Source organism: Pagrus major, chromosome 8 (genome assembly GCF_040436345.1).
Source record: "Pagrus major chromosome 8, Pma_NU_1.0".
Taxonomy (NCBI): Eukaryota; Metazoa; Chordata; class Actinopteri; order Spariformes; family Sparidae; genus Pagrus; species Pagrus major.
Window position 1 is genome coordinate 32451094 of NC_133222.1, and position 25143 is coordinate 32476236.

The window sequence follows — 25143 nt, forward strand, 5'->3', positions numbered from 1 at the left end:
GGTAGACATGGCCCAGGGTTCTGTTAGAGATGGAGTCCTCCAGTCTCAAAATGAACAACAGCACAATGGCTTCTGATAGCCCCACAGTTTCTGTCCGTAGTGTAAATAGTACAGTGTCTAGTGTCCAAGTTTACATACTTTGTCACTGTCTGACACTACATGGCCACAAAGCAATAGTCTAGATGCTGATGGTGCTGTTTCAGTGGCACTTTCAGTATGTAGCATACAGTATTTCTGTTTCTGTACGAGGATTAGATACTCATCTGAACTGGACATTTCCACTGGATAGAGTCCAGAAGTGGGACATGTGCATCTGAGATCTTCCTCTCTCCGGCTCAAAGTTGGTATTTATGTTGATTTGTTGAGATTTCCTGCAATCCAGCCCTCTGTTTTATTTCATGCTCCCCTTGGAAAGAGATATGTGGACTACATTTGGATCTGGATGTACCCTGTTCCTGGTTTCTAAGTGTCTACGCTGTGTTCACAAATCAGAGCCTCAGCTGGCTTACAACCTCTCAAATATGACAGAAAGTGAATGGAATGGCATTTGGTACCATTTCACCTTCTGAAAGCCGGGAACCCAAACTGGTGCAGGTAGGTGAAAGGTAGTATCTAACACATTGTAAGCAGCTTCTTCAGGGTCTGTTGCCGTACCACTGTTGGAACATTAGATACACAGGGTGAGATGCTGCTTATTTCCCGGGGAATACAGTGATTTTGCCAGCCTTTGCCAGCCGTTGGATGATCTGGGCTTCGTAGTCCGCATCGTGGACGCCGGTCTTCCTGAACTCTCCGGAGTAACGGTTCTGCTCCCAGTAGTGGTGCCAGTTTCCCCGACTGTCTGCCCCGAAACCAAACACATTCACCTGGAGGAGAGTCGTAGAGTTGCTGTTTCAGCATGATCCAAGAAGATACAGGATGCACTTATGTAAAAACAAAGAAAAGGGAAACTGACCTCATCACAGACATGCAGGGCGAAGAACAGGACCAGCATGCCAGTGGAGGGGTAGCGCCCATGATGTCTGGTCCAATGGTCGTGGATGTATTTAAAGAAGGCTGGGTTGAAGATCTGGACCTGGGTGATGGACAGAGATATTTAAAGGAGACATATGATGCTCATTTTCAGGTTCATCATTTTATTTTGGGTTATGACTAGAATAGATTTAGGTGCTTTAATACTCAAAGATTGCATCAGTTTTTCCATACTGAACTATTCCCCCCCTGTCTGAAACGCTTTTTTTAGGCCTCTCCTGAATACCCCGTCAGCTCTGATTGGTCAGCTCACACACGCCTCTGTTCTGCTCTGTCGTGTTTTAAGCTTCCAGTTAGCTTCACTTCTTCTTTGAATGTAGGAACTATATTAACTATTATAACCAGTATTGTAAAAGTTGCTTTTTTAGAATTTGAATTTTTTTCCCAAAACTACATACTGCACCTTTAACAAAAAGCAAAATCAAAACTAAACTCCTCCATGGAAGGTAGGCAGAGAAGATAGGAGCAGCCACAAAACATGGATTTATTTTTCAAAAATATTACTACTTTATGTGTAGTTAAATCCAAGTGCCTCTCAATTCATGACTAAAAGGTTCGCTCGGGTGGTTCAGACAACAACACAAAAGATAACCTCATGCAAATCACGGTGGCTGCATATTCAAAAGGTCCGACCGAACAAGGAAAGATTTTGCAGAGTTAAATTTTAATACGCCCCGAGGATGTGATTGCTGTGAAAGATTAAAAGCACTGTTATCCAAATGAATAGTAATTACACACTTATCATCTACCTCCGGGTGATGTTCGGTCCCAACAAACAGAGCTTTAGGCTGATCAGAGCTCTGCAGCTGAGGAGGAGTAAATCTTATAAATCTATATTTCTGGGCCGGCTCCAAAGACACTGTAAAAAACTGAGTCTCTGACCAGGCGAAGATATTCACAAAGTCTTCACAGAGAGGGGATTAGTCTGAGTTTATTTATTCTCAGGGATTAAAGAGCGAGCGGAAGATTATTTGAAACAATGGAAAGGTTTATAATCTAACTGTAATCCTTCATCAACAATGGGGAGGGGGATGATATAATTGCAGCATGGCGGGGTCACTCTGCGTTGGCATATTACTGTGAGTGTGAGAGCGGCCAAAAGTAATTGCAATGACGGTTGAAAATACACACCTTGTCTTTATCTACACGGAGGAACTGCTTCACTGGAGCGTACGTACTGAGAGAGAGAGAAATTGATTAAACACATTCAATCAGCACTTTATGTGATTGCTGCAGCTATGAATCCTGGATGACTGACGGCTGACAGATTTTTCCAGTCCAGCAACTCTCTGGCTTGTCACAGTTCTACTGTGTGTGTAGATTTAAGTGAATTTTTGACCTCAAACTATACTTATGTGCATCTGTGTGCCTTAAAGTCAAATGGTGGGTGCCAACATTTTGTGCAGTGTGCTGTATGTTTCCAGAATTAATTTCACGTTTGTATGCGGTCACATACGTGTTAATCCGTGCTTATGCATAACTGTGTGTGTGTGTGTGTGTGTGTGTGCGCGTGTGTTCTTACAATCGAATCTGGCCGGTGGACAGAGCACTGGTGATCCAGACGAGATCCAAAGTTTTGAAGGGAACTAGGACGAAGCTGACGTTGGCCGCCAGGTTCTTGGCGCTCTCTGGATACATGAAGTGGTGAGTGGTGTGGCTGCCGGCGTCTTCTTCGTAGCCCACCGTGGGGGCCAGGTTAATCCTACGAGCAAGAGAGGAACGACAGAAGAGATTCACTGTGTGTCCTTAGGTCACAGTTTGTTGGCTGGCAACGTGTGAGGTGCCATAGGTGCCAAAACATTTTCACAGGGATCTCATTTCATGCTGACTTAATAGATTTTCTGTAATATTTTTGGAACCAACTTGAGGGCTTTTAAAGGAGTGGTTAAAGGAGCAGTTACACATTTTAGGAAATTAAAAGGTCTCAAAGATCAAAGTCTGCACCAACAGCTCCTCTGGGAAGCTCCTCTCTCCCACAAAAAACACTGCCCCTGAATGCCTTGTCAGAAGTCCCGCCTTTAATTCTGTGACTTTGTGACATCGCACTACCTCATCATGTCACACAATTGCATAATTTATCCCTAGCGGCTAGTTTGGTATGTAAGAATTGATTTAGCACAGCTGCTCTGTTGTTAGCGATGTTAGCTCAGGCGTGTGTGAGCTGACCAATCAGAGGAGACTGGGTATTCAGGAGGGGGAGTCTTAAAGAGACAGGAGACAAAACAGAGCGACAGAGGGGGAATACAGTGCTGCAGCTCTGGACAGTATGAGAAATCTGATGCGTTTTTGAGCATTAAAGCATGTAAACCTATTCTGGTAGTAACCCATAATAAAATAATGAGCCTGAAAATGAGTATAATATGACTCCATTAAACCTGCATTAATTGATTTTTAGGCCATCTGTGGCAGCCCAACAAGCTGTAAACACAAAGCTGACATTATTGTCTCAGCTGCTAAATGCTCCATTATGTTCCCCCAATCTAGTCACTAACTGTGTCTGTCTGCCATTTAGTGCTAGACAGGTAGCATACAGTGGGTATATCAGAGGGTTTCCACTGAAACAGCACAGAGCAATGAAAACAGAAAAGGTAGGGGCTGTAAAACCAAAACAATGAGCTGAAAGGTGATAAAATACTCCACAGACCAGATGAGAATTGCAAAGTAGAGGTGATTATTATCTGTGGGTTTCTCACTACATATGAGCAATACCTTTCATATTAGACTTGAGTCATTGTTAATATGAAAATGTTTTAAAAGAAATGTAAAAACAACAAATTGCAGTCATACTAGCTGGCACTATTTTTTTAACAAAAAACAGCCAGGAGCAAAGATTGTGCTTCCCCAACTCTTGTCATCACACTGAGATTGCCAGGTTTGGTAACATTGTGCCAGTAAAGAGACCAGAACCGGAATTTTTATGCCCTGACCATATCTGGCAAACTGCACTATAGCTGGAGATGCTGCTCAAAAGTGCGAGATGGAAGGATGAACTGTTGTTAGAAATGGGTTAACCCTAACCCTGGCCCCCTCCAGTGTATTCTGATATTTTTATGATATTTCATATTTTTCAGCCCTTTCCTGGCACTGTTGATGAGCCACACAGTTTGCCAAATATTTTTTGACAAATAACTTAATTTTGTCACTTAAAGTCACAAAATTTAAGCTGTTGCTAACATGGAATAATGACCTATGACTGTAGTACAATCTGGGAGACATATGTCATCCTCCTGTAGGGGTTATAATCTCTGTTTGAGTGACAGCTAGCACTATCCCTGCTAATATTCATGCTCTTGTTTTACCATGCTAATATCGATGCTACCGCTAATCCATGCTACTGTTGTTGATCTTGCCATGGTAATAACTAAATATGACTATTACACACGCCCCCATTATCTGTTTGAGACACACTGACTGGAGGGGGACTTTAAAGATGCTGATCTGTGTGTTTTGACAGTGAACTGCTCAACTAAGCTAAGCTGAGAATAAACAAGGTGTTAACTATGGGGCTTTTTCATACACATGTGCTGGCTTGGCCTCACACTGTTGAACTTGACACATCAGCCCAGCGTGGCAGGGATCTACAGTTAGATTACAACAGGCTTACCTGCTTTAAGATGCGTCTTTGACTGTGATCGTGCTCGTCCTGGCTAGTGTTCAAAGGATCGGCAGTAAATGCTCTCCCTCCTTGCAGTATTATCGAAGAATTGCCGCTAACAAAGCTCTGATAATTCGGTTATAAGCACATTTAATTTCCCATAAATTCCTCACAATAAAGGGCCCCTGTTCTGTAGTTATTTAGATGTTTTTATTATGAAGCAGCAAAACCAGGAAATGTTTAGTTTTCATCAGCAGAAACTTGAATCCTGAAACTGATCCTGACCTTCCTGCTGAAGACCATCTGATTCAAGATTGGATGAGCGGTTTGTCCTTACATACACAAAATTGTTCTGAGTCGTTTGTTTACCTGTGGTTTGCCTCATAGCTGTAACGAGTCTGATGACATGTACTTTCCAGCAGCACATTAAATAATATGATATAATAAGTAGATTTGTCCTTCAGTCAGACAGTAACTGAAGCACTCAGCTCTGTCTGTGTGCTCCAGACTTTTGCTGTATTTACAGTAGATGTGAGTCACTGTCTGGAGGGGTGTTTATGTAAACATGAAGGTACACCTGAAAAAAGAAAAAAATTGGCCACCGAGTGCGCCTGCCCATATGTCAGTGAAACAGATGTTGGCTCAGATAGCGGTGGATGGAGAACCGACAGACAGGAGGTGGGTGGTGGGGGTGAGCAGCACTGTTGCGGTTGAAGCTGATTTTAAAAAACAAATGAGAATAAAAAACACAGCAATGAGATGGCATTACACGAGAGGGAAGTTGGAGGCTGCCCACACAGGTCCTCTGAGAGAGTCACGCTAATGGATGCTAATGCCTTTAGAGCACACAGAAACAAAAAAAATACTAGTCGTTTCCTGCAGAAGTTTTAATGCCACAAAGCATGTGGCCACACACACATACACACACACACACACTCACACACACTGACACGCTCGATGCTGGAAACAACATATAGCTGTGTGTTCATGCCAGCTGACAACAATCGGGCTCTGTCATTCATCGCTGCTGCATGAAGACGACCAGGGGAATAGATGGAGACAAAAGGATTTGTGAGCATGTGAGGGACACAATCTGTGTGTTTGAGCTTCTGTGGTGACCTCATATGAGTCAGATGACCTCCTGGGTTGAACACAGGACATCAATTGACAGTGAGATTAAATATAGAATTAGAAAGACACATCTGCTGTCTTCTTCTTTAGAAGTACTTCTCCCTCGTGGTCACACACAATCTTGCATTATTTAACTTTAATGACACATTGTAATCAGTGTGGTGGTAAAATGCGCTCCTCATTTGAACTCTCTCTCTTCCCTTATTCTCTCCAGCTGTCTCCCTCCTCCTCCTCCTCCTCCTTTCTTCATCTCCATATCTTTCACTCCTGCTCCATCTGATGCATCCTTGGTCTCATCCATCTGTTACATCCACCCCTCTCACCTCATGATGTAGTTATGTCCGTCAATGGTCGCCCCGTATCCGGCCCCGCGGAGGTTCCCGGAGTTCCCGACCACGGCGCAGCGCAGGCAGCGTCCAGGATCCCAAGAGCCGTACGGTGACCTTCCGGGAATCACCTGCAATAGAAAGCCATTATCGAATCAAGCTAACCAGATCAAAGCTACACAGACAATTAAATAAGATACGAGCACTAGAACAGCAAGAGGCATAAAACCTGCATCTCAGACGTGATAGTAAAAAAGCATCCTCCTCTCAATACTGGGGTGAATTCTTCATGAGACCATTCATGAAAAATACATGAGCCCCTTCTGCCCTCGGGGAGCCAGACTGAGATATCTAAACCCACAGCCTGATGTGAATGCATCGAGAGAGTGAAAAACAGATGCATTAAAAAGGAATGAGCTGAGTCACTGATTGACCTTAATGTCTAATAAAAACAATCTGTTCCTCTCAGGGTTTGGCTCAAGAGTGTGAAATAATGACTTAGCTGATTTGAAAGTAGCAGGGTAATGGAAAGATAAATTAATAATATAAAATACCTGGAACAACCTGAGCAGCACCTGCTGGATGCTGTGGGGTTTAAACTGGGGCTGCAGCATCTAGTGAGAAACAGAGAGAGAATGGTAAAGTATGGTTAGGAATTGCCGTTTCTCCTCTGCAGACAAACTGGATGTGACAACAGACTTTATATTTAGTCATTTTCTGTATGCCCATGTCCGTGTGTACGCATGCACTTGTCAGCATTCATGTGAAAGCAGGCAGGTGCTTGCACCAGTGTGCGCGTGTTCCTAGGTAACAGCCATGTGTCAGACTGACAGGACGCAGTCAGACTGGGCGAGCTGTGGTTCAGAGGAGCAGAGACATTGCTGTCCACATGTCAAAAAAAGGCTGAATAATAAAAAAGCAAAATAAAAAAAAAGAAACAGATGGCAGTGGAGAAAGGGATGGAAAATGTCAAAAAGAAAGCAAGAAGTGCAGGAGAGTCCAAACACCTCGTAAACTTCTCACTCCCTTCAAATATTTCAGCTTTTAACATCCTGCTTGGATCTGGTTGTCTGCACATAAACTGTTTATTACACCTAAACATGGGAGTGTGCTGAAGGTTTTTTTTGTGTCTTTCCAGGCAAGTTTTCTTTTACACCGTCTGTCACCGAATAAATACAGGGTGGAAAAAGTAAAAGATAAGAAGGAGGCAAAATGACGCAGGGCAGTTCAAAGAACGCAAGATGTAAATGGAGTTGAAGGAAATATGAGAAGTGGAAGAAGAAGATACTGGAGATGAGTTAGCCTTTAAGTACCTGACTGTCAAAGACTTGACAGTTAAGTAACACAGTGAATGGGAAGCTTTTAGTTTTCCAAGTAAAAAAACATTTTTGTATTGTATATACAATATACATATAACATATAACACCCTTTTGAAAGCTGAAGTCTTCACTGTAGCTGCTAAGCTAAAAGCACACACCCCGTCTGAAGTGGGTGCACGAGCTCGACCGCACGTCGTGGGTGTAAATAACATCTTTTCAAATCCATTTGAGATCTCGGGGCTTCTGGAGACTTGGATTACACCTGACGATACTGTTTTACTGTGAAGCTCCACAATGTTCTGTGGACTACAAACCTCACCTGACTTTCCATCAGCATGAGGGTGAGTAGATGATGGCAATCTATCCTCCAACAGATATTCAATACGTTCACAGAAATGTAGCCTGTTGGTGTAAACTCTGGTGGTATTGACCTGATTTTACTTTGTTCAGTATTTTGGTTTATACCTGATGAACTGATGACATTCCCAACCCTGTGTTTAGCAAATAGTAATTTAGCAAATAGTAGCATGTTAACACAAAACTACGATAGTAAACATTGTGAACATTATACAATCTGAGAATCTGTATATGTATCCATATTAGCATGGCATGGTGTGGTATCTTAGTCTGGTTTTACTGGTCATTTTTCTCACAGCTTATTTTGGGTCTTTGATTTTTTTATTTTACTTTTCAACCCTCCATTTATTAACCAGCTAAAAAAACATAATAAAGATTGATTTTAAATATTAGAGGGACTTTAAGACTAAAAAGGCTGTAACTTTAGAAGAAACCCGTCGGATTTGATCAACTCAGAAAGTTGAAGCTTCATATTTGCTTCAGATAAACTTTGGAATATACTTCTGTACAGAATGAAGTTAGTTGTGCATCATTCACATCAGAACTTCATTATGAAGTGATCTTCTCATGGCCAGTGTGAACAAGGAGGCAAAACCTCTTTCAGTCCTTTCTGAGGCAGTCGCCAGTCACTGTAGACTGACGGAGCGCTTGAGTTCTTAGAAGCATGAAATACCGTTCACAGTCAAGATTAAAAATATATTTCTGCTGTGCCTGTTCAGTTAAATGTGAAGCGTGGTGTTTTTGTTCATGGATTATGGTTTTGAAATGCCTCCTTGTGGGATGTTAAGAGAATGATGACACATACTAGCAGCAGCTGACAGAAAGAAGTTGCTTGAGTTAAACAAGGATTCTGTCAGCATCTGTCAAAACATGCAGGCAGATGTGCATTCATGTGTAAAAAGAGCAAGTGATCACCTGCACACACATTAAAGTCCTGTGAGGATACTGGCAGCCACCACATGGATGTTCCTCTCCATAGCCATCTCTCCCTCCTCTTTCTTCTCCTCTCCCACACAGCAATCCTCATTTTCACATGCCTTTGTCACCACTTCCTTTTCACCCACCATTGGCCTTAATTCTCTTTTCCCAACACAGATCTCATTCACTTACAATTTCATTCACACATCCTCTCCAGTGGTCTCCTGCCTTCATGTCTAATTCCTCCTCTTTAATTTCCCCTGCTCCCTCTTTGTTTCTCCTCCTCCTCTTGTCTTTCTTCATCTCTTCCTCTCTCTGGGACGCCCGCGCACCACGCGGCTCATCAGTGCTGATCAGAGACCACTAAATCTATCTTTTACGCTCTCTGACTTTGTTTCTCATGCTGTTCCCTCTCTCTTACTCCTTCCCTCTGTTTTTCCATTCTCCTTGATCCCTCCATCCACGGGCTTCTTCTGTGTCTGACTCCCCGCGTGATGCCAGAGCCAGCTTGGCTCGCCTCACCACTGTTGTTCAGGGGCTACTCATTTTTGGCAGATGTTTGTTGCAGCCATGCCAAATGCAGTCTTGCTTCCTTCCTCTCAGCTGTCCTCTGACTCCTAAAGTATAAGCTTCCTGGCACGTACTTTTAAATATAAGTACAATTTTGCAGCAGCTGTGTGAAGTTCAAACTCGGCCTATAATTACAAGAGAAGTGCGGAGATTCATGCCTCACTCAACTGACAAGAGTTGCACCACAAGAATTTCTTGCATAGAGATTAGCTGCAACTAAATATTTAAAAAGGTGTAACTGCTGCCGCGCTAAATGAACCAAATTATAAAACTAACATTAGCTTGCTAACGAGACTGAAGAGAAACAGAGATAATACGGTCAACAACTGAGACCCTGGGACCTTATTTTCCTCTGAGAACAGCTTGTTTATTCAGTTACGGAAATAAATGAATATTTCTGAGTTTGTATTATTACCTCATTAATATTTTAAATATTAAAATTCTGAGTTTGAATTTCTACTCCAAAACTACATAGGGCCCCTTTAATAGCTGTGATGCTCCTTACGTTTTAATGGTTAAAACCTTTTTAGCTAATCACTAGTTTAGGATGCAGAAAAGACTTTCAAACTAAGTGAAGGATTCACAAATATCTCTGGCAACCAAATCCTGGGGTCTCATTTATAAAAATGCTCTTAGATTTATACTTGGCCATAGTCTTAAAATCAATTCCAACACGCTTACTTTTAATTCATAAAAGATGCTGAGCATGAAAAACCTTGCCAAAGCAGGTTCTAAGACTCCCATTTGTAACTTACAAACCTGTGACTGACCTATAGATCACAAATGAGGGTTTGTCAGAAATATAGCAAGAGAGAAAATCTGACTTTTTGGAGGGTGAGATCACAGCGATGCAGAGGAGCCTGAAGCGAGGCCACATGTATTATCCGGTGGACTAAATAATGTGTTAACAAACAAAGTCAAACACGCAGCTCGGGAGTGTGAAGGCGCTGCACATTGTTCATAAAGCTCATACAAAGTTCAGCCCAGGCTTTGACCATATGTGTCCCAAACGGCAATACTCCTACGTAACCAGCAGGAGAATCACTTACGTCAAGACTAGACTTTGCTTACAGATCATATCATTTCCACATCAAAGAGAGGCTTTATAAATCAGTACATACATGTGGTTTTCTGCTTGAGACATACTTAAAATCAAAACTGATCACAAGACTATCTTATAAATGTGGCCCCTGTACTCTGTCAGCCATCTTTCCAAACCAATGACCAAAGCTCAATTCAAGCCTGTTTTCTGTTTCAGCTCTGCATATCACACAGATTATTCATCAAAAATCACCAACAGGGATTTTTCCGAGTGAATCAAAAAAACGAGTAACACATCAAGCCCCTTAATCAACCAAGATGGATGGCGTGTTTATAATCCTAAATCTAAAAAAAGGCTCACAAAACTAAATAATTTAAGTCCTGCGCAGCAAATCATTCTTCAAAATGTTCCTTTCATTCAATTCATTCATTTAGTCCTTCCCCTCCTGAGGCAGGAGTGCATAATAACACATTAGAATTGATTGAAGAGCATATACTCCAATCATGCATACAAGCAATCATTTTTGTTTTCCTTCCTTCCTAACAATGGTTGATTGGATGCAGGGTTACAGAAGCAAGTAAAGTGATGGGAAAAAAGGGTAAAGCAGAGAGGTTATTTCACCATTTTGTTTTGCTACATCCACTCTCAACATAAAAACCAGAATTTCCCTTAGAGGAGAGACAAGCAAGTCATTTGCGAGCACTTACACGGCTACTTCTCACCAGGAAACAACCTTTAATTCTGCCATGCCGTATCATGGTTAGAAACACATGTAGAGGCCGGTGCATTATCCCTCCTGAGGTTTCTGACCATTCCTCTTTCTATTCTCTTTTCATCTCCACCCACCCAGCCATCCATCAAACCAAGTCAGGTTAAAATGTGTTTATTGATCCTCTGTAGTGGACATCTGCCGACCAGAACGCACAAAAACACTCAGTGTTCTATAGATACTTTAGACACAGTATTTGGAGTAGAATCTACTGTATATTATACAGTAGATTCTCATATAAAAGCAGATATTTAGATAATAGTTGGGGCATGGCCAACACGATCAAAATAAAGGACCATTGTCACTAATTAGGGCTGGGTAACGACAACAGCTCACATGGCAAATTTACTGTGGACAAAACTTGACCCTTCCTGATGTTTTTTCATACTAAAAGCCTACCTATGAAAGGAAGGCCCAAAGACTTTTAATGTGAAAAGGTAAAGTGAAACGCCTGACGTGACTCTTGCTTTACTGATGGAATTATTATTCTGTACATTATAATGGCAACATGTAGCGTGGAGGATGTTTTGAGTTTGTATTAAGTAGAGAACAGGAAATTAGAAACAAAGGCCTGCATCTGATGGGCCAAATACAAGCCTCGTTCTCTAAATCATTTAAGAATTTATGGTCTATTTATTCCTATAAAGGTGGACAGGTACCACCCTTTAGGGCAGAATGATTTACTGGTCTTCCCAAAAACAAGCTTTCCGAGATGCTCTTCCCCTTCTGCTGCTGGTTTCTCGAGCAGTGTTGCCATTTTGTCCAAAAGCTTTCCAAAATATTCCAGAATCTTTCCACCAGATTTCCATTAAAAACCATATTATTAAAGGTGCTATATGTACAAATTTTAGTTGAAAACAATCAAAAGTGGACTAAAAGTTAAGACATATATGTATTATGTTAAGGAGATATCAACAGAAGTTAGCATGCTAACCAGTATCCCCAGCCTGTCCCAGTCCAAAGCGCTAGTGATGTAAGCACAAACAGTCCCCAGGTGCTCCACTGCTAACTGAGCTAACTAGCTAATGGCAGCTACAAATTAGCAGCAGTTGGCCAATTCTTACACTAAAGGCACTAAAAATCTGGTTGAGAGTTGTGTTCAGTATATTTGAAAGCAAGGCAACTTGTGTGTGCCACACTACTCCATGCTATTGGTGGTGGTGCAGAATAACAGAATAACAGAAAAACATCAAATATAAAATATCCTTGGTTTGTGCGTGTACTTGTAAATACTTGTACATGTAACTATTCTTTTATTCTCTCATTTATTTTATTGTTTTCTTCCAGATGTTCAATATTCTTCCTTTCTTCCCATCTTTTTTCAGTCCTCCGTCCCCTCTCCATTTCTGATTTATTTGCAAATCTCTTTCATTCCTTACTCCCCTCGTCTGTAATTTCACCACTCCCATTTTCCTACTGTCCATGTTTCCCCTTTCTTTGCTTTGCTCTATGTGATCATCTTCATGTCTTCCCTATCCAACCCCTGTCTCCCTTTTATTCCCATCATTTATTTTTACCTTCTGCCTCCCCACTAGTTCATCACCTCCCTGTAGCAGTGTGACCTAATGACTTGGCAGCTGTTGGCCTGTGTTTGCAGTTTTCTGCCATTTTAGAGCTGGATTGAGGCTGCAGCTCTGAACCAGGACTCCAGACCAGCTACTGTTCATTTCACTTTTTCAGACATTACTCAGTGGTGTTTTTTTTTTTTAACTTTTTTTTTTTCCTTTTCATAACACAAACATGAGGTCATATACATACATTCAGTCACATTGAATGATACACTTAAATATACTCGCCACAGGTTGATACACTTTCGTTCACAGCTGTGTTTACAACAACTTCAGCCGTCACACTCTGCATTGGCTAAATATGTAACCCATTTAGCCCAGTAATCTTTCCCCTTTTCCTTCTGTAATCTCAAAATGAAAGTTATACGTTCCATACTGTATATGTCATTTATTATATTTTTCCATTGGTTCAGGGTGGGAGGGTCTCTAAGAAGCCAGCATCTAGTTATTGCTTTTTTACTTGCTGCCATTAAAATTTTTAATAAATATCTGTCCCTGTTATGCAGATCCTTTGATATATTCCCCAAATAAAATGAAAGACAAGTAAAGTCAATATCAAATCCCAGAATCCTCTTTGTTGTAGCTTGTACTTGAGTCCAAAAAGGTTGTAAGGCGGGGCAGGACCAGAAAATGTGAGTATGGTCTGCCATTAGTTGTCCATACTCTCTCCAACATTAGGTCTGATGACCAGTTTGTTTTGATTTAATTTTTGGGGTTATGAAAAACCTCACCAAATTCTTCCAACAAAAGTTTCTCCAACTCTGTGAATTTGTAGTCAACATCTGGGTGTGTATTATGGCAGACCATTCCTCTGGGGAGATTACAATATCCAACTCTCTTTCCCATTTTTGTTTTATATAATCTGTTGACTGGTTCTTAATCATTGAAATACTTGAATACAGATTCCCAATAATACGTCGGGTGGACTCTGAGTTGTATGCTCTCATGAACATTTGTGTAACCCCAGATTGTTCTTCCATACGCTGTCCCTTCACCTCATTTTGATAATAATGTTGGATTTGCATGTGTCTATACAAATCTTGTCTTCCTAAACCATACTTTTCAGACATAGACTGGAAGTCCATTAATTTCCCATCCTTTACTAATAAAGAGTATGATGTAGTTCCATACCCTATCCTGGGATGCTGGGTTAAAATCTGGATCATATGCTTTTGCAGTTGGCTTCATATTCAGGGTTACACCAAAGAATCAAAGGTCTTAATTGTGCTGCTACGTAAAAATCCCTCAAACATGGTAGGGCCATCCCCCCCTCCTCCCTCGGCAACTGCAATGTATTGTATCTTATTTGTGGTTTTTTCCCCTCCCATATAAACCTTGATATTTGCTTATCCCATACTTTAAATTGTGTGTTGGGAATTTTAACTGGTAATGACTGAAATAAGTATGTAATCGAGGTAAGATATTCATTTTGGTGGTCATTATTCGGCTGCCGAAGTCAAGAGGGAGTGAGCCCCACCTGTTAAAATCGTCACCTATCTTTTTGTTAGCCATTGTATAATTCTCATTGTAGAGGTGAGTTGCATCCTTTGTCAATTTCACTCCCAGATATTTTATACTTGTAGAGTTCCATTTAAAATTGTACCTGTTTTCAAAATCCTGCGGGGGGTTAAAATTGAAGACCAGAGCTTGGGTTTTGTCCATATTAAGGGTATAACCTGAAAATGTGCCGTACATTGTTAAGAGATCCATGAGTAGTGGTATACTTGATGCTGGTGTTTTCAAAGCTATAAGGACATCGTCTGCATACAGACATATTTTATGTTCTGTACCTCCTATTGTGATACCCTCAAGGGCTGTCTCCTGCCTTATTAGTTGGGCTAATGGTTCAATAAACAAATTGAAGAGTCCTAGGCTAGCAGGGCAGCCCTGACGGCATCCTCACATTCACAGAGTAGGGGAGTCACTTGTTCTCTCATTGACTTGTACCACTCGCCAGGAAACCCATCAGTACCTGGTGATTTACCCGCTTTCAGACCAGAGATTGCTTTATCAACTTCCTCAATAGTTATCTCTTTTGTGAGATCATCGTTGTGTAGTTTCCCAATAGAAGGAAGATCTAGCTGATTTAAAACCTGTTCTACAGTATGTGCCTCTGCTCTATCTGGCTGGGTGTACAAGGACTCATAATATGTCTCAAACGCTTTTTGAATGCCATCCAGTGTACAGGTTGTCTAATTAGAATTGGGATCTCTTATTTCATGAATAGTATTTTCATCTTGTTGTTTGTGTAGTCTCCAAGCTAACAGTTTTGTTGCTTTTGAACCTGTCTCATAATATTTTTGCCTCATGAACCGAAGCTTTTTCTCTAACTCTTCACTGTGAATTTTGTCTATCTCCTGCTTAATTGGTCTCATCTGTTGCAGTAGGAGGGGAGTTTTCTGCTTACTATGCAACTGCTCTAATTCTAGAAGTTTATTTTGCAAGTCAATCAGTCTTTGGGCTTTTGCCTTCTTTATAAAGGCAGTAGTTGATATGATTTTACCTCCGAGGACAGCTTTTGCAGCGTCCCATAATGTCACTGCATTCACCTGCCCATTATTATTATTCTCCAAGTATGTTTGTAATTCTTTTTTAATAGTTGTTTTGAATCCTGGGTCATTTAACAAACTTGTGTTTAATCTCCATAGCGTATTTTTGCGTTTGCTATCCACGTGTAATTTTAAGTACAAACTAGAATGGTCTGAAAGGTCCCTTGTGCCCATCTTACATTCCTTCACTCTATGTTTTTCAGAGTTGTACATAAAAAAGTAGTCAATTCTTGAGTGTACATTATGGCGTGTGGAATAGAAAGTGTACTGTCTATCTTGTTTATGAAAATCTCGCCATATATCTATCAATCCTGCATCCTGTAATCTTTTCTTTACCCACATTTCTAAATTGTTTTTTTTTTCTTTTTTGGTTATTTGTGTCTAATTTGGGATTAAGTATCATATTTAAATCCCCTGCACAGATGAGAACACCATAAGTTTCACATGTAATTAGATCAAAGATTTTCTCGAAAAAAGCCTTATTGCTCCCAGGAGGGGCATATATATTAAATAAGGTCACCTCTTTGTGGTCCAATTTACCCTTGACCAATTTAAATCTTCCCTCCTTATCCTTAATCTCTGATATGAATTCGAAATTAACTGAGTTTGAAATCAAAGTTGCAACCCCATGTTTGCGACCTCTTTTGTAAGAGGAGTAAAATGTATTTCTGAATCCCATCTTCTTCAACTTTTCATGTTCAGAAGACTTTAAGTGTGTTTCTTGCCAGAATACAATTTGTGATTTCTCCTTCTTTGCCTTAGCTATCATCTTTGCCCTTTTAATAGGGCTAATAAACTCAGTGGTGGTTTAAGAAAAAGCTCAGCAACCATCCATGTTGTTCAACCATGACATGTGACTGGCAGGGATGCAAGAGGAGCATGTACTACTTGTAAGAGGGGATTGGTTGGCCCAATGACAAGGGAGGATGAGGAAGATGTGGACACATCTGTGATTATGTTGTATTACTCCCCATATGTTGATGTCCTAGTAAACTCCCATGCAACTGACTGTCCCCCTCGGTGCCATACACACAAATGGAAAGTATTTGACGTTGCTGTGGCAAAACTGTGTTTTTGCTGTTGTTTTGACTTTTGCAGAACACTAATAATACTGTGATTTATAAGTAATAGAGTATTTGTGTGTTTTTAATGAATTGTAATGAAGGTGGGGATATCAAAACTGAAAAAAGTCTGCAGGTTCACTATATGTCTAGATGACCTGTGAAAGAGTTTTATTCCTAAATGAGAAATTAAATCATGTAAACAAGAACAATATTTAATGTTAAGTTAAAGCTAACGTGTAGAATTTAAAATGTGTATGGTGACTCTGATCCCCCTCCTTTATCCAAAGGGTCCAAACCCCAGGGACACTGAGATAAAACAACTGAAAGCTACACAAGGACTTGACCCATTTCCATTGGGCTTGTTACTGTTATTTATCTACAAACACAAATGTAAGCCATCAAAATTATTTAAAAGATGCTATGATCATATAAAAAGATCTACACATAGTGCCTTTAACTGACCTTAATGTAAATATCTTTACCCACTAACATAATAATAAGATACTTTTATACATGAGTGTAACTGCATAACTATAACTTTAACAATATGAGATATATTAAGACACACTGAGTCACAAACTTAATGGAACATTTTACTAAACATGGACATGAACTGTTTGGTTGAACTGGACTGTACATGTGCTTGAGATAATGCCATCCTTACCTTAAAGCAACATTATGTAGAATATGGCATTTTGTGCAATTTGGCGCCCCCCACAGTTTTAGAGTGCAACACCACTTTGGTAAATTAATCGGATGAGAGAAGATGTTTGGATGTTGAGTATGGTGGATGAGAAAGGACTCAGTTAGCCTAGCGTAAAGTAGGGGTAGGCAGCTAATTTGGTTCTGACTTAAGCTAATCAAGATGTTGTACAGAGTACATTTGCTTAATTTGTACAAAAAAAGTACAAAGTGCAAAAACGACAAGGCTAGCTTTGCGAATTGCGAAATGTGAGTGGTTGCAGGAAAACATCAGTGGAAATGTTGGAGAGAGGAATTTGGAGTTTAGCTAGAGGAAATACAGCGACTCCTCCGTGTACGAGTCTTGTTTCTGGTTATAAAAAGGATCTTACTCTTTAACAAAAAGGTCTATCTCTGTAATGTTTGCGAATCTTAAAATAGCAAATTCAGCCTGAGTGGCAACGACAAGCACTTTAAGTGAATGTAACTTTGTCTGTCGTAGATGCCCCGAAGGATTACACTGCAGCCACGCTAAGTAGCCAGCTAAATCTGGGTCCTTTCCAGATTTCAAATGCTGTTTTTTTCAGCAGTGGTGTCCAATTATCCAAGACCCTTCCAAGACATTGTTCTGATAACCATGGTCTCAAAGTTGTCACATGAGTGTGCAAAAGTTGTTAATATTGTGAGGTAAACCCACTAAAACTCTGTAAACTTTGGAGTGACATAATGCATTAATGGCAAAAACAACATGGCTAGCAGGTCCCCCTGTTTTCAGGCTTCATGAAAGTGTAAGTAATATGGTTACTTACCACCCACCAGTAGTAGACATCAGAAGGCAGCTGCACGTTGTCTCTGGTCCACACAGGTGAGATATCCGGGTCGTAGTTCTCATCGAACCAATCAGAGACACCGGGGTCTCCGACACAGCGTGGACAGGCACATGTCTTTTGCTGCTGGGTGTCAGGTGGTGATAACTTGTGTGCACCAACGTAGCTGGGCACTAGCTTCACCCGCCTCGACTCCTCCCACCCCGGCGGCTCCAAGTAGTTGAAGCCGACGCCCCCACGGAGCGAGACAGAGAAGAAAAGCGAGGTGAGAAAGATGAGAGTCAGCGAGCCGAGGAGAACCCAGACTCTGCGGGAACATCTCACTCTGCCTCCTTTCTCCGCCCCGCCTCCTCCCGCAGCACTACCTCCACCTCCTGCTGCCCCCGTCGACCCTCCGCTCAGCCAGGGCCTGAGCTCGGAGAGTCTGGGAGCTCCTCTGAATGGACCCCCGCCCCAGGACCCCCAGCCCCACCTCCTGTCCCGGTTCAGGGTGGAGGAGGGGATGCGGCCCCCCCATGGCCATGCCCCCACCCCTAGGCCTGCCACTGTCCCCAGCCCACCTCTACCACCTCTTCCCCCGCCGCTGTCACCTCCACGCAACAAGCACCAAGGCCCGGTCAATGTGACTGGGACGACTCCCGGTATAGCACAAGATCACCCACTATATCCGACTAGTAAAAACACGCGCACGCACACACGCACAGATGGAAGTCAATGTGTCAGAGTCAATTTGTCTCACAGTCAAGCTGCGCGCCAGCGATGCTCCTACGCTTTCTCCCCGTCTCCCGCTGGATTCTCTCTTTCTCTCTCCTTTACAGCTTTGTGTTCCTCTGACACACAGAAATGTCTCCACACACACAGACACACACAGGCTGGAGTTGCGGCTGAATTACACACAGCTGCAGCCTGACCGCTCCGAAAGTCCTTTGCTATCGATGAGAGGTGAGCTCTCCTTCAGCCTCGATCATTCTCTGTTTTTCCCACCTTTCTATCCTTTGTTCATTCCCTCCCTCTTTACTTTCTAACTTCCCCTGCTCTGGCTTCCACTGTCTTTATGTCCACCTTTCTCTTTTCCCTCCCTCTTTTTTTGCATTAATTGCAGCGTTCATCCTCAGTGGAATCCAGCGCACTGCGTGGATGCATGCAGCAGGTCCTTCTCGTCTCCTCTGCCATCTGTGTGAATGTTGAGCTCGGCTCCAGCGCTCCGCTTTCTCTCTCTTTCCGTCTCTCTCGTGGCTCTGAAGCGACGTAGCCAAGGAAAGCTGGCAGACTAGTTGAGAGCAGCAGAGAGAGGGAGGGAGGAAGGGAGGAGGAGGAGAGGGAGGAGGAGCGGTGGAAGGGAGGAGGTCTGGCCTGAAGGGTGTTCCATCACATCTCGAGCAATCCTACACCAAAAAAATACCTGTTTTGTTCCTCTCTTCTCTCCGTCTCGGCTTGGTTTCTCTGTCTGCAGCTCAGTATTCTCTCTTCTGTTTTTTTGCTTTTCTCTAGAGGTTAATCACACCTACTCTCTCAAGGTCTCTCCTTCTCTCTTTCAGCCCTTTCAGTCCATTGTCCGTGTCTGCCAGTGTCACAGAGGCTATGAGAGCTGCTCAGAGAGTAGCAGCTGTGTCAAGTTTAAAGCGCTCTTTTGTTGGCGTCCCTCGCAGACACAAAGTTTAAAAAGTTGAGAGAAAGAAGTTGAAACTCTTTGCGTTGAGTGATGAAATCTTAATGAGATGAAAAAAATCAAACACACTAAGAGAGCAGCAGAAGATTTTGGGAAGCTGTTCCAATGAGAGCACAGCTATCACCTTCTAGATGTCAGCTCTGCAGTCGAGGGCTTCTGCCAGATTGATATCGTTCCAACAATCCACAAAAAAGTCAAACAACTTGTTAAGAAGTCCTTTCTCTGCTCCACTCTGCAGCCATAGAGATGAATTTTTTTTTAAAAAGACCCAAAAGATAAAACAAAAACTCCTTTGGGAGAAGTAATCAAAGCATTGCAAGTGGATTGTCCGATGTTCTTCCGTTGACGAGATTTTTATGATGATGGTTCATCTTGAGCCGAAGCTGCACCAAGGAACGGTGAAAGTGGTGGATGGAGGGTTGTGAGGGTGATGAGGGTGTGATGGAAAAAAAAGACAAAACCAATCAGCCCCAAATCTCATCTTCTCTCCAGCTGGCTTCGAGAGAACGACGGGAGGAAGGGTGGGGGCAGCGGCTGTCCTGCAGCCCAGAGAGTTTGTGTTTGTGTGCACGTCTTTGTGATTTAATGTGTGTATAGTGTTAAGCCAGGGTTGCACACCGTCTGCCAGCTGCACTAATTTAATTGTGTTCTACAGCTGTGCTGCTGCTGTGTGTGTGTTTGTTTGTGTGTGCCCTGTTGGCCGCCAGCGTACGTTTCATGAGGCTGGTGAGCTTGAGGTGACTGCTGCTTAGCTCTAATCTGCCAAACTGTAATCCGAGGGTAAGACCGAAGCAGTGCCCACTTTATGCCAGCTGTCTGCCCTGCCCATGTTTGCCTGATGCCCTCTAAACACCTGCTTACCTCACCTACACACAAACTGATCCCAGTTACTCTTTTGTCTTTCTGCTGCAACAACGACTAGTTTTGGTGTGTGTGTGTGTGTGTGTGTGAGTCTGTGCAACCTGGACCCCTGAGGCGCAAACCACTGCACCCACTCTTTTATTTCATGATCAAATGTCTGTGTGTTTGTGTGCTGTTCAGGGATTCTACTGCCATGTCCAGCCTGAAGCCCAGCTTCCTGTTCCCGTGGAAAACCTGTAGAGACATAAAAAGAAAGAGATAAAAGACAGAATGTAATTTACTGCCATTAGCCTCATTGACCATATCGACAACTTTAATCCTGATGTCCTTTTCCACTTTGATCCTCTCCCCCACTTTTTAAATCTAATTTCCTCTCCTCTCCCCTCAGTCCAAACTGGCTCACCTCAAACGGTTTATTTTTTTCTGCTTTTATTTGTCTCCAGCAGCCTTTTTTTTTTATTTTTCTTTCAGCTGCATCAATTGCATTTGTCCTGTTTCAGTCTTCTTTTCATTCTTACTCGGGCTCAGTTTGTCTTTCAGGGACAAAGAAACTACTGAATAAATTTCAAAATGTCACCAAGCTGAATTGGAAATGTTGAAGCTGACTGACAGGTTACAGATTGAAGGAGTCGGGGCAGAAAAAGAAGCAGAGGAACAGACCTCTACTACGAACTCCTTTTAGATCTGGTAGCTGCTGGGTTTTCTGCAGCTGTACAAGATGATCATGCATCAAATTGCCGCCAGGTTGCAATGTAGCTAGGTATTTATTAAGACCACAGATGTATATGAGCTTAGCCAAAGTTATTCTTCTTTCTGACTTATTAACATTTGATGTTGTTTTGAGGCATGATTCACACGTCTAGAAAATACTCAACTTCAAGTATAAGTTGAAGAAAAACTGTGTTTTCATCCCAAAAGTATATGGTCGTATGTGAGTGACTCAACTAGCTGAATATCATCAGCCCAACAAAAAGGTCAGTGATTGAATAAGATGTGAAAAATCAATGTGGAGATTTTTGGGCAAACTTTTAGACTCCTTTGACAGGCGGTCTTTGGTATCAGGGGCTCATTAAATCATCGCACACTGGACGCGGTGTGAAGGACCCTGGTCAGATTTTCTGCGACGGTCCAATGGATGTGAAATTATGCACATTCTTCTGCTTCTGTCTCATCTCAGTGCCTCTCTCCACTCCCCTGTCAGAGAGCAACGGTAGCTTACATTAGAGTCCACTAACATAACCTAATGATCGGCCTCCAGCACAACACAGAAGTGCCACAGCGCCCCTTTACGTGTGCTGCAACGATCTTTACTGCTTAATTTCTTTTGTCTAAACTTTTAGGTAGAGCTGAGAATATTGGTCAATGGATTGATCAATCAACAGAAAAATAATTAGCAACTATTATGATCTAAAATGGCAGAAAAATTCAGCGTCTCATTTGTGAGTGAGCAACCTTCTGTTTTTTTGAGTAGCCATGTGTACAAAACTGAGCATTTTGGAAAATACAATGACATCATCATGTCAATTCGCACACACTCGTTGTTTTGTGTAATGAGCATGCGTCTGAAACAACAACAAGAGCAATGGACATGTGGTTTATTTACACCAGTGTAAGGTCTTTGTTAGCACTGCTAGGTCTAATTACAAAAAATATCCGTATATGATGGTCAGTGCCTTAAAACAAAACTATTGCTTGATAACCATTTAACAAGCAATTGTTTATTGTAAATGTGTAACTGATGTTTATAAATGTTGCTTAGTTGTTATGTACAAAGTAATTGTTTGTTACCAGTCCGATAAGTATAAACTAAAGTTTAATTAACTATAAATGTAGCATTTACTAGTGATGGTTATCATGAAGTGTTAATCGCCAGAATCAATGATTATGAAAATAAAAATAAAATAAATAAAAACTTTGTCTCAACATTGACTTGAGTCACATTGTAAGTAGAAATCCCCCTGTACTGTATGTTGCTCTCTATCAAATAACACTTAGTTGTGTACTGTATTTTGCTCATTTGGATTAGATGTGATATCTATTTACATTATGACGACTGTCTGCAACACTGTCTGCATCTCCTTTTTGCTCACGACGATCATTTTCCACTACTCTATTTCTGATGCATCGCCATGGCAGCCAGTAAAAAATGCAGGGTTGTTACGGCAACACAAACCACAAGCCCCCAACCTTGACCCATCGGTCAGTACTAGAAAACAAAGATCTATTTCTTTCTTTTTACGTTCCATTTCTGTCCTGGTTGTTTTTCATAACTTTACCGTCGTCCCCCGGGCATAAAATGGAGAGCCAGTGTCAGACAGACGCACACAAACATACATGCAAGAAGAGCTGGCAGAGCTTGTGACATCACTACAGCTGTCTTCTGAGTCCTAACAAGCTGCAGAAAACAATATGAACTTAAGCTTGGTTGGGTTACCAGTTACACTGGAGGAAAAACGCTCACTTTTCAGATTGTGTATTCCTTCAATGTCATTGATGCCGAGGGATACAATTAATTTGAGTATAAAGCTCGCCTCTGCCCCTTTGGTCTTAATAAGAAACGCTCCCAATGCAACTGGGAACAGTCTTTATTGAATTCATTTTTCATTTTTGAGAAAGCCAAGGACAAATGTAGACAATTGTTGACTATGGCAGCTGTTAATGGGAACAGCTGTTATCCATAATGTCCACATGGCTGTCATTGAAGTCTTCTGTGAAATGATGCATCGCATCAGCTTTTTACTGAAGAAATGGGAGCCAAAGGAGAATATAGATCAGATTGATGTAAGTCCAACACGTGGACACACGCCCGGTGACATCACACGTCCAGGTGTACATACCTCGGAAGCAGTATTCAGCACGTGAACTTGGCTTTTTGTCGACGCAGTGCCTTCTGAATGGTAACATTTCTTCTGCATTGATTTCAGTCCAGCTTTAATAGTAGCTCACCACTTTAAACTGTCAATCATCTACCCCCACGTTCCTCTACCGTCGCTCTCTGCATTTAGTCATACCTATTGTCCTGCCGTATTCCAGGAAGTTTGATGCCATCGCATTTTTACAACCAGCAATTATCGTCCAATTTCCTTCTGCCAGCTGCTTTTCTGTAACAATGGCTCTTACAAAGTGCTGGAAAATGTCAGTCTTTTCTCTCACTCTGCCTCCTGTTGAGTGTTCCTGTATATGACACCCTCAGTCACCTCCTCTCTTTATCCTGTAGGTAAGAATGCGTGATAACAGAACAATGACAAACTCAAGTACGAGTCCATCTGCGTGCAAGTGGCTTTTAGGCACTCGTTGGTCCACAGCCCAGACCATATGCCCAAAAGTGTATAAATGTATGTGGTTCTGGCACTCGTAGCCGCAGTTTAACTCCGCACTTCTGTGCACTGCTGCAGAACTGTGAGCACCAGCTTCATTATCATTGACATTGGAAACCTGCCCCCCCCCCCAGGTCTGCATCTAAAAGATGATGAATAAGTAAAAAAAGAAGGGTTTATTATCCTAATTTCTGATACAAAAACCTTTCAGAGAGGGGTGTAGCAGTCACAAATTAGCAACATAATCATGAAGAATAGGTCCTTCACCTTTTCAACGATGAGTCTGGCAAGATACTGTATTTTCCATAATGTCGAAACATTAACAAATCCCATGCAAAGACCCTACGACTCCTACAAAAATGCATGTCCTATGTTGTCAAAGCCTGACATAACTTATAGCCATGGTAACTCCATAAGTCTTATCTTGAGTAATAACTTTTGAGTAAAGTGGCTGTGCAATGTGTTGGTACCTGAGGCAACACACCCCCACCAATGCCCCTCCGTTGTTTTAACGCAAGACTGACTGCTAACCTTTAGACAAGCACTGACATGACCTTGACTAATAGTGCAGTCACAAGCTCCTCAGATGGTCCCATTTTCTGAATAGAGAGGGGCAAGGATGATGCCGATGGGTTGAGCCAATCGCCAATATATGATATATTCGTCCAATCGCCCGACCCTCTTTGAATCCGACATATGGCCCTTTGCTGCATGTCATCACATCCTCTCTCTCACCCCGTTTCCTGTCACTCTTCGTCTGTACTATTACTTAAGCCATGAAAACAAGCAACCAAACATTTCATCTCGTCTGCCATGTTTCTGTTTATGACACGACAAAATTGTCAAGTCGTGCACCAAAGAGTTCCAGAGTTCTGACTCGCATGGGCGTTAAAGTCAATTTCCCCATCCAGAACTCACTTTTCTGATTGCTCCGACACCACATGAATGCTCCATACGTCACTGGTTCCCGCTCTTATTTCTCTGGAGATGCTTGATGACCAGTAAAGCAATTAGCTGCTAAGGCCAGCCTGTATGTCTGGATGCATATTAACACCACTGTATCTGTGTTACTCCCCTTCCAAGTTTAATTACCATATTTCATTACTTTAATTACTCGCCTTAACTGTTGCTGTCACCGAGCACGTTGTTGCCAGCCTGCCATTAGCCTGCCTATGTGAGTCAAATCTTCTCAGTCGGCTCACGTCTTATTTTTCTCCATCTCCTGTCTTTTCCTCTCATTATCACAGTTTAAAATAAGGCGTCAGCAAAATTCTCCAGGAGAAACATCTGCTATTAGCAGCTGTTATCACGGTGCCGACCATTTTCAATTACTTTTCCTCATCATCGTCTCATAATCTACTCCCCCCCACCACCCACCTTTTCCCTCCATCTCCTACAGTTACCATTTGTTTCTGATTATTTCCTAGTCTCCTCATTCATCCACATCTCCTCTCATCATGAGCGTGTTTATGACGATGAATGACTGAAGCCGACGTTACAAGTGCACAGCGCACCTCTCTCCAGTCTCGTTTCCTCTCTGCCGTACAT

At 42.0% G+C, this 25143-nt stretch overlaps 1 protein-coding gene across 1 annotated transcript; it reads right to left on the reverse strand.

The window, feature by feature from the left end:
* Positions 1-692: 692 nt before the first annotated feature.
* st3gal2 (ST3 beta-galactoside alpha-2,3-sialyltransferase 2) lies at positions 693-25143 on the reverse strand. The gene is made up of 8 exons (XM_073472811.1): positions 25110-25143; positions 17731-18338; positions 6639-6698; positions 6082-6215; positions 2555-2734; positions 2164-2209; positions 956-1075; positions 693-866 (listed from the first exon to the last, which is right to left on the reverse strand). The coding sequence occupies exons 1-8, from the start codon at positions 25141-25143 to the stop codon at positions 693-695; spliced, it is 1356 nt and encodes a 451-aa protein (XP_073328912.1).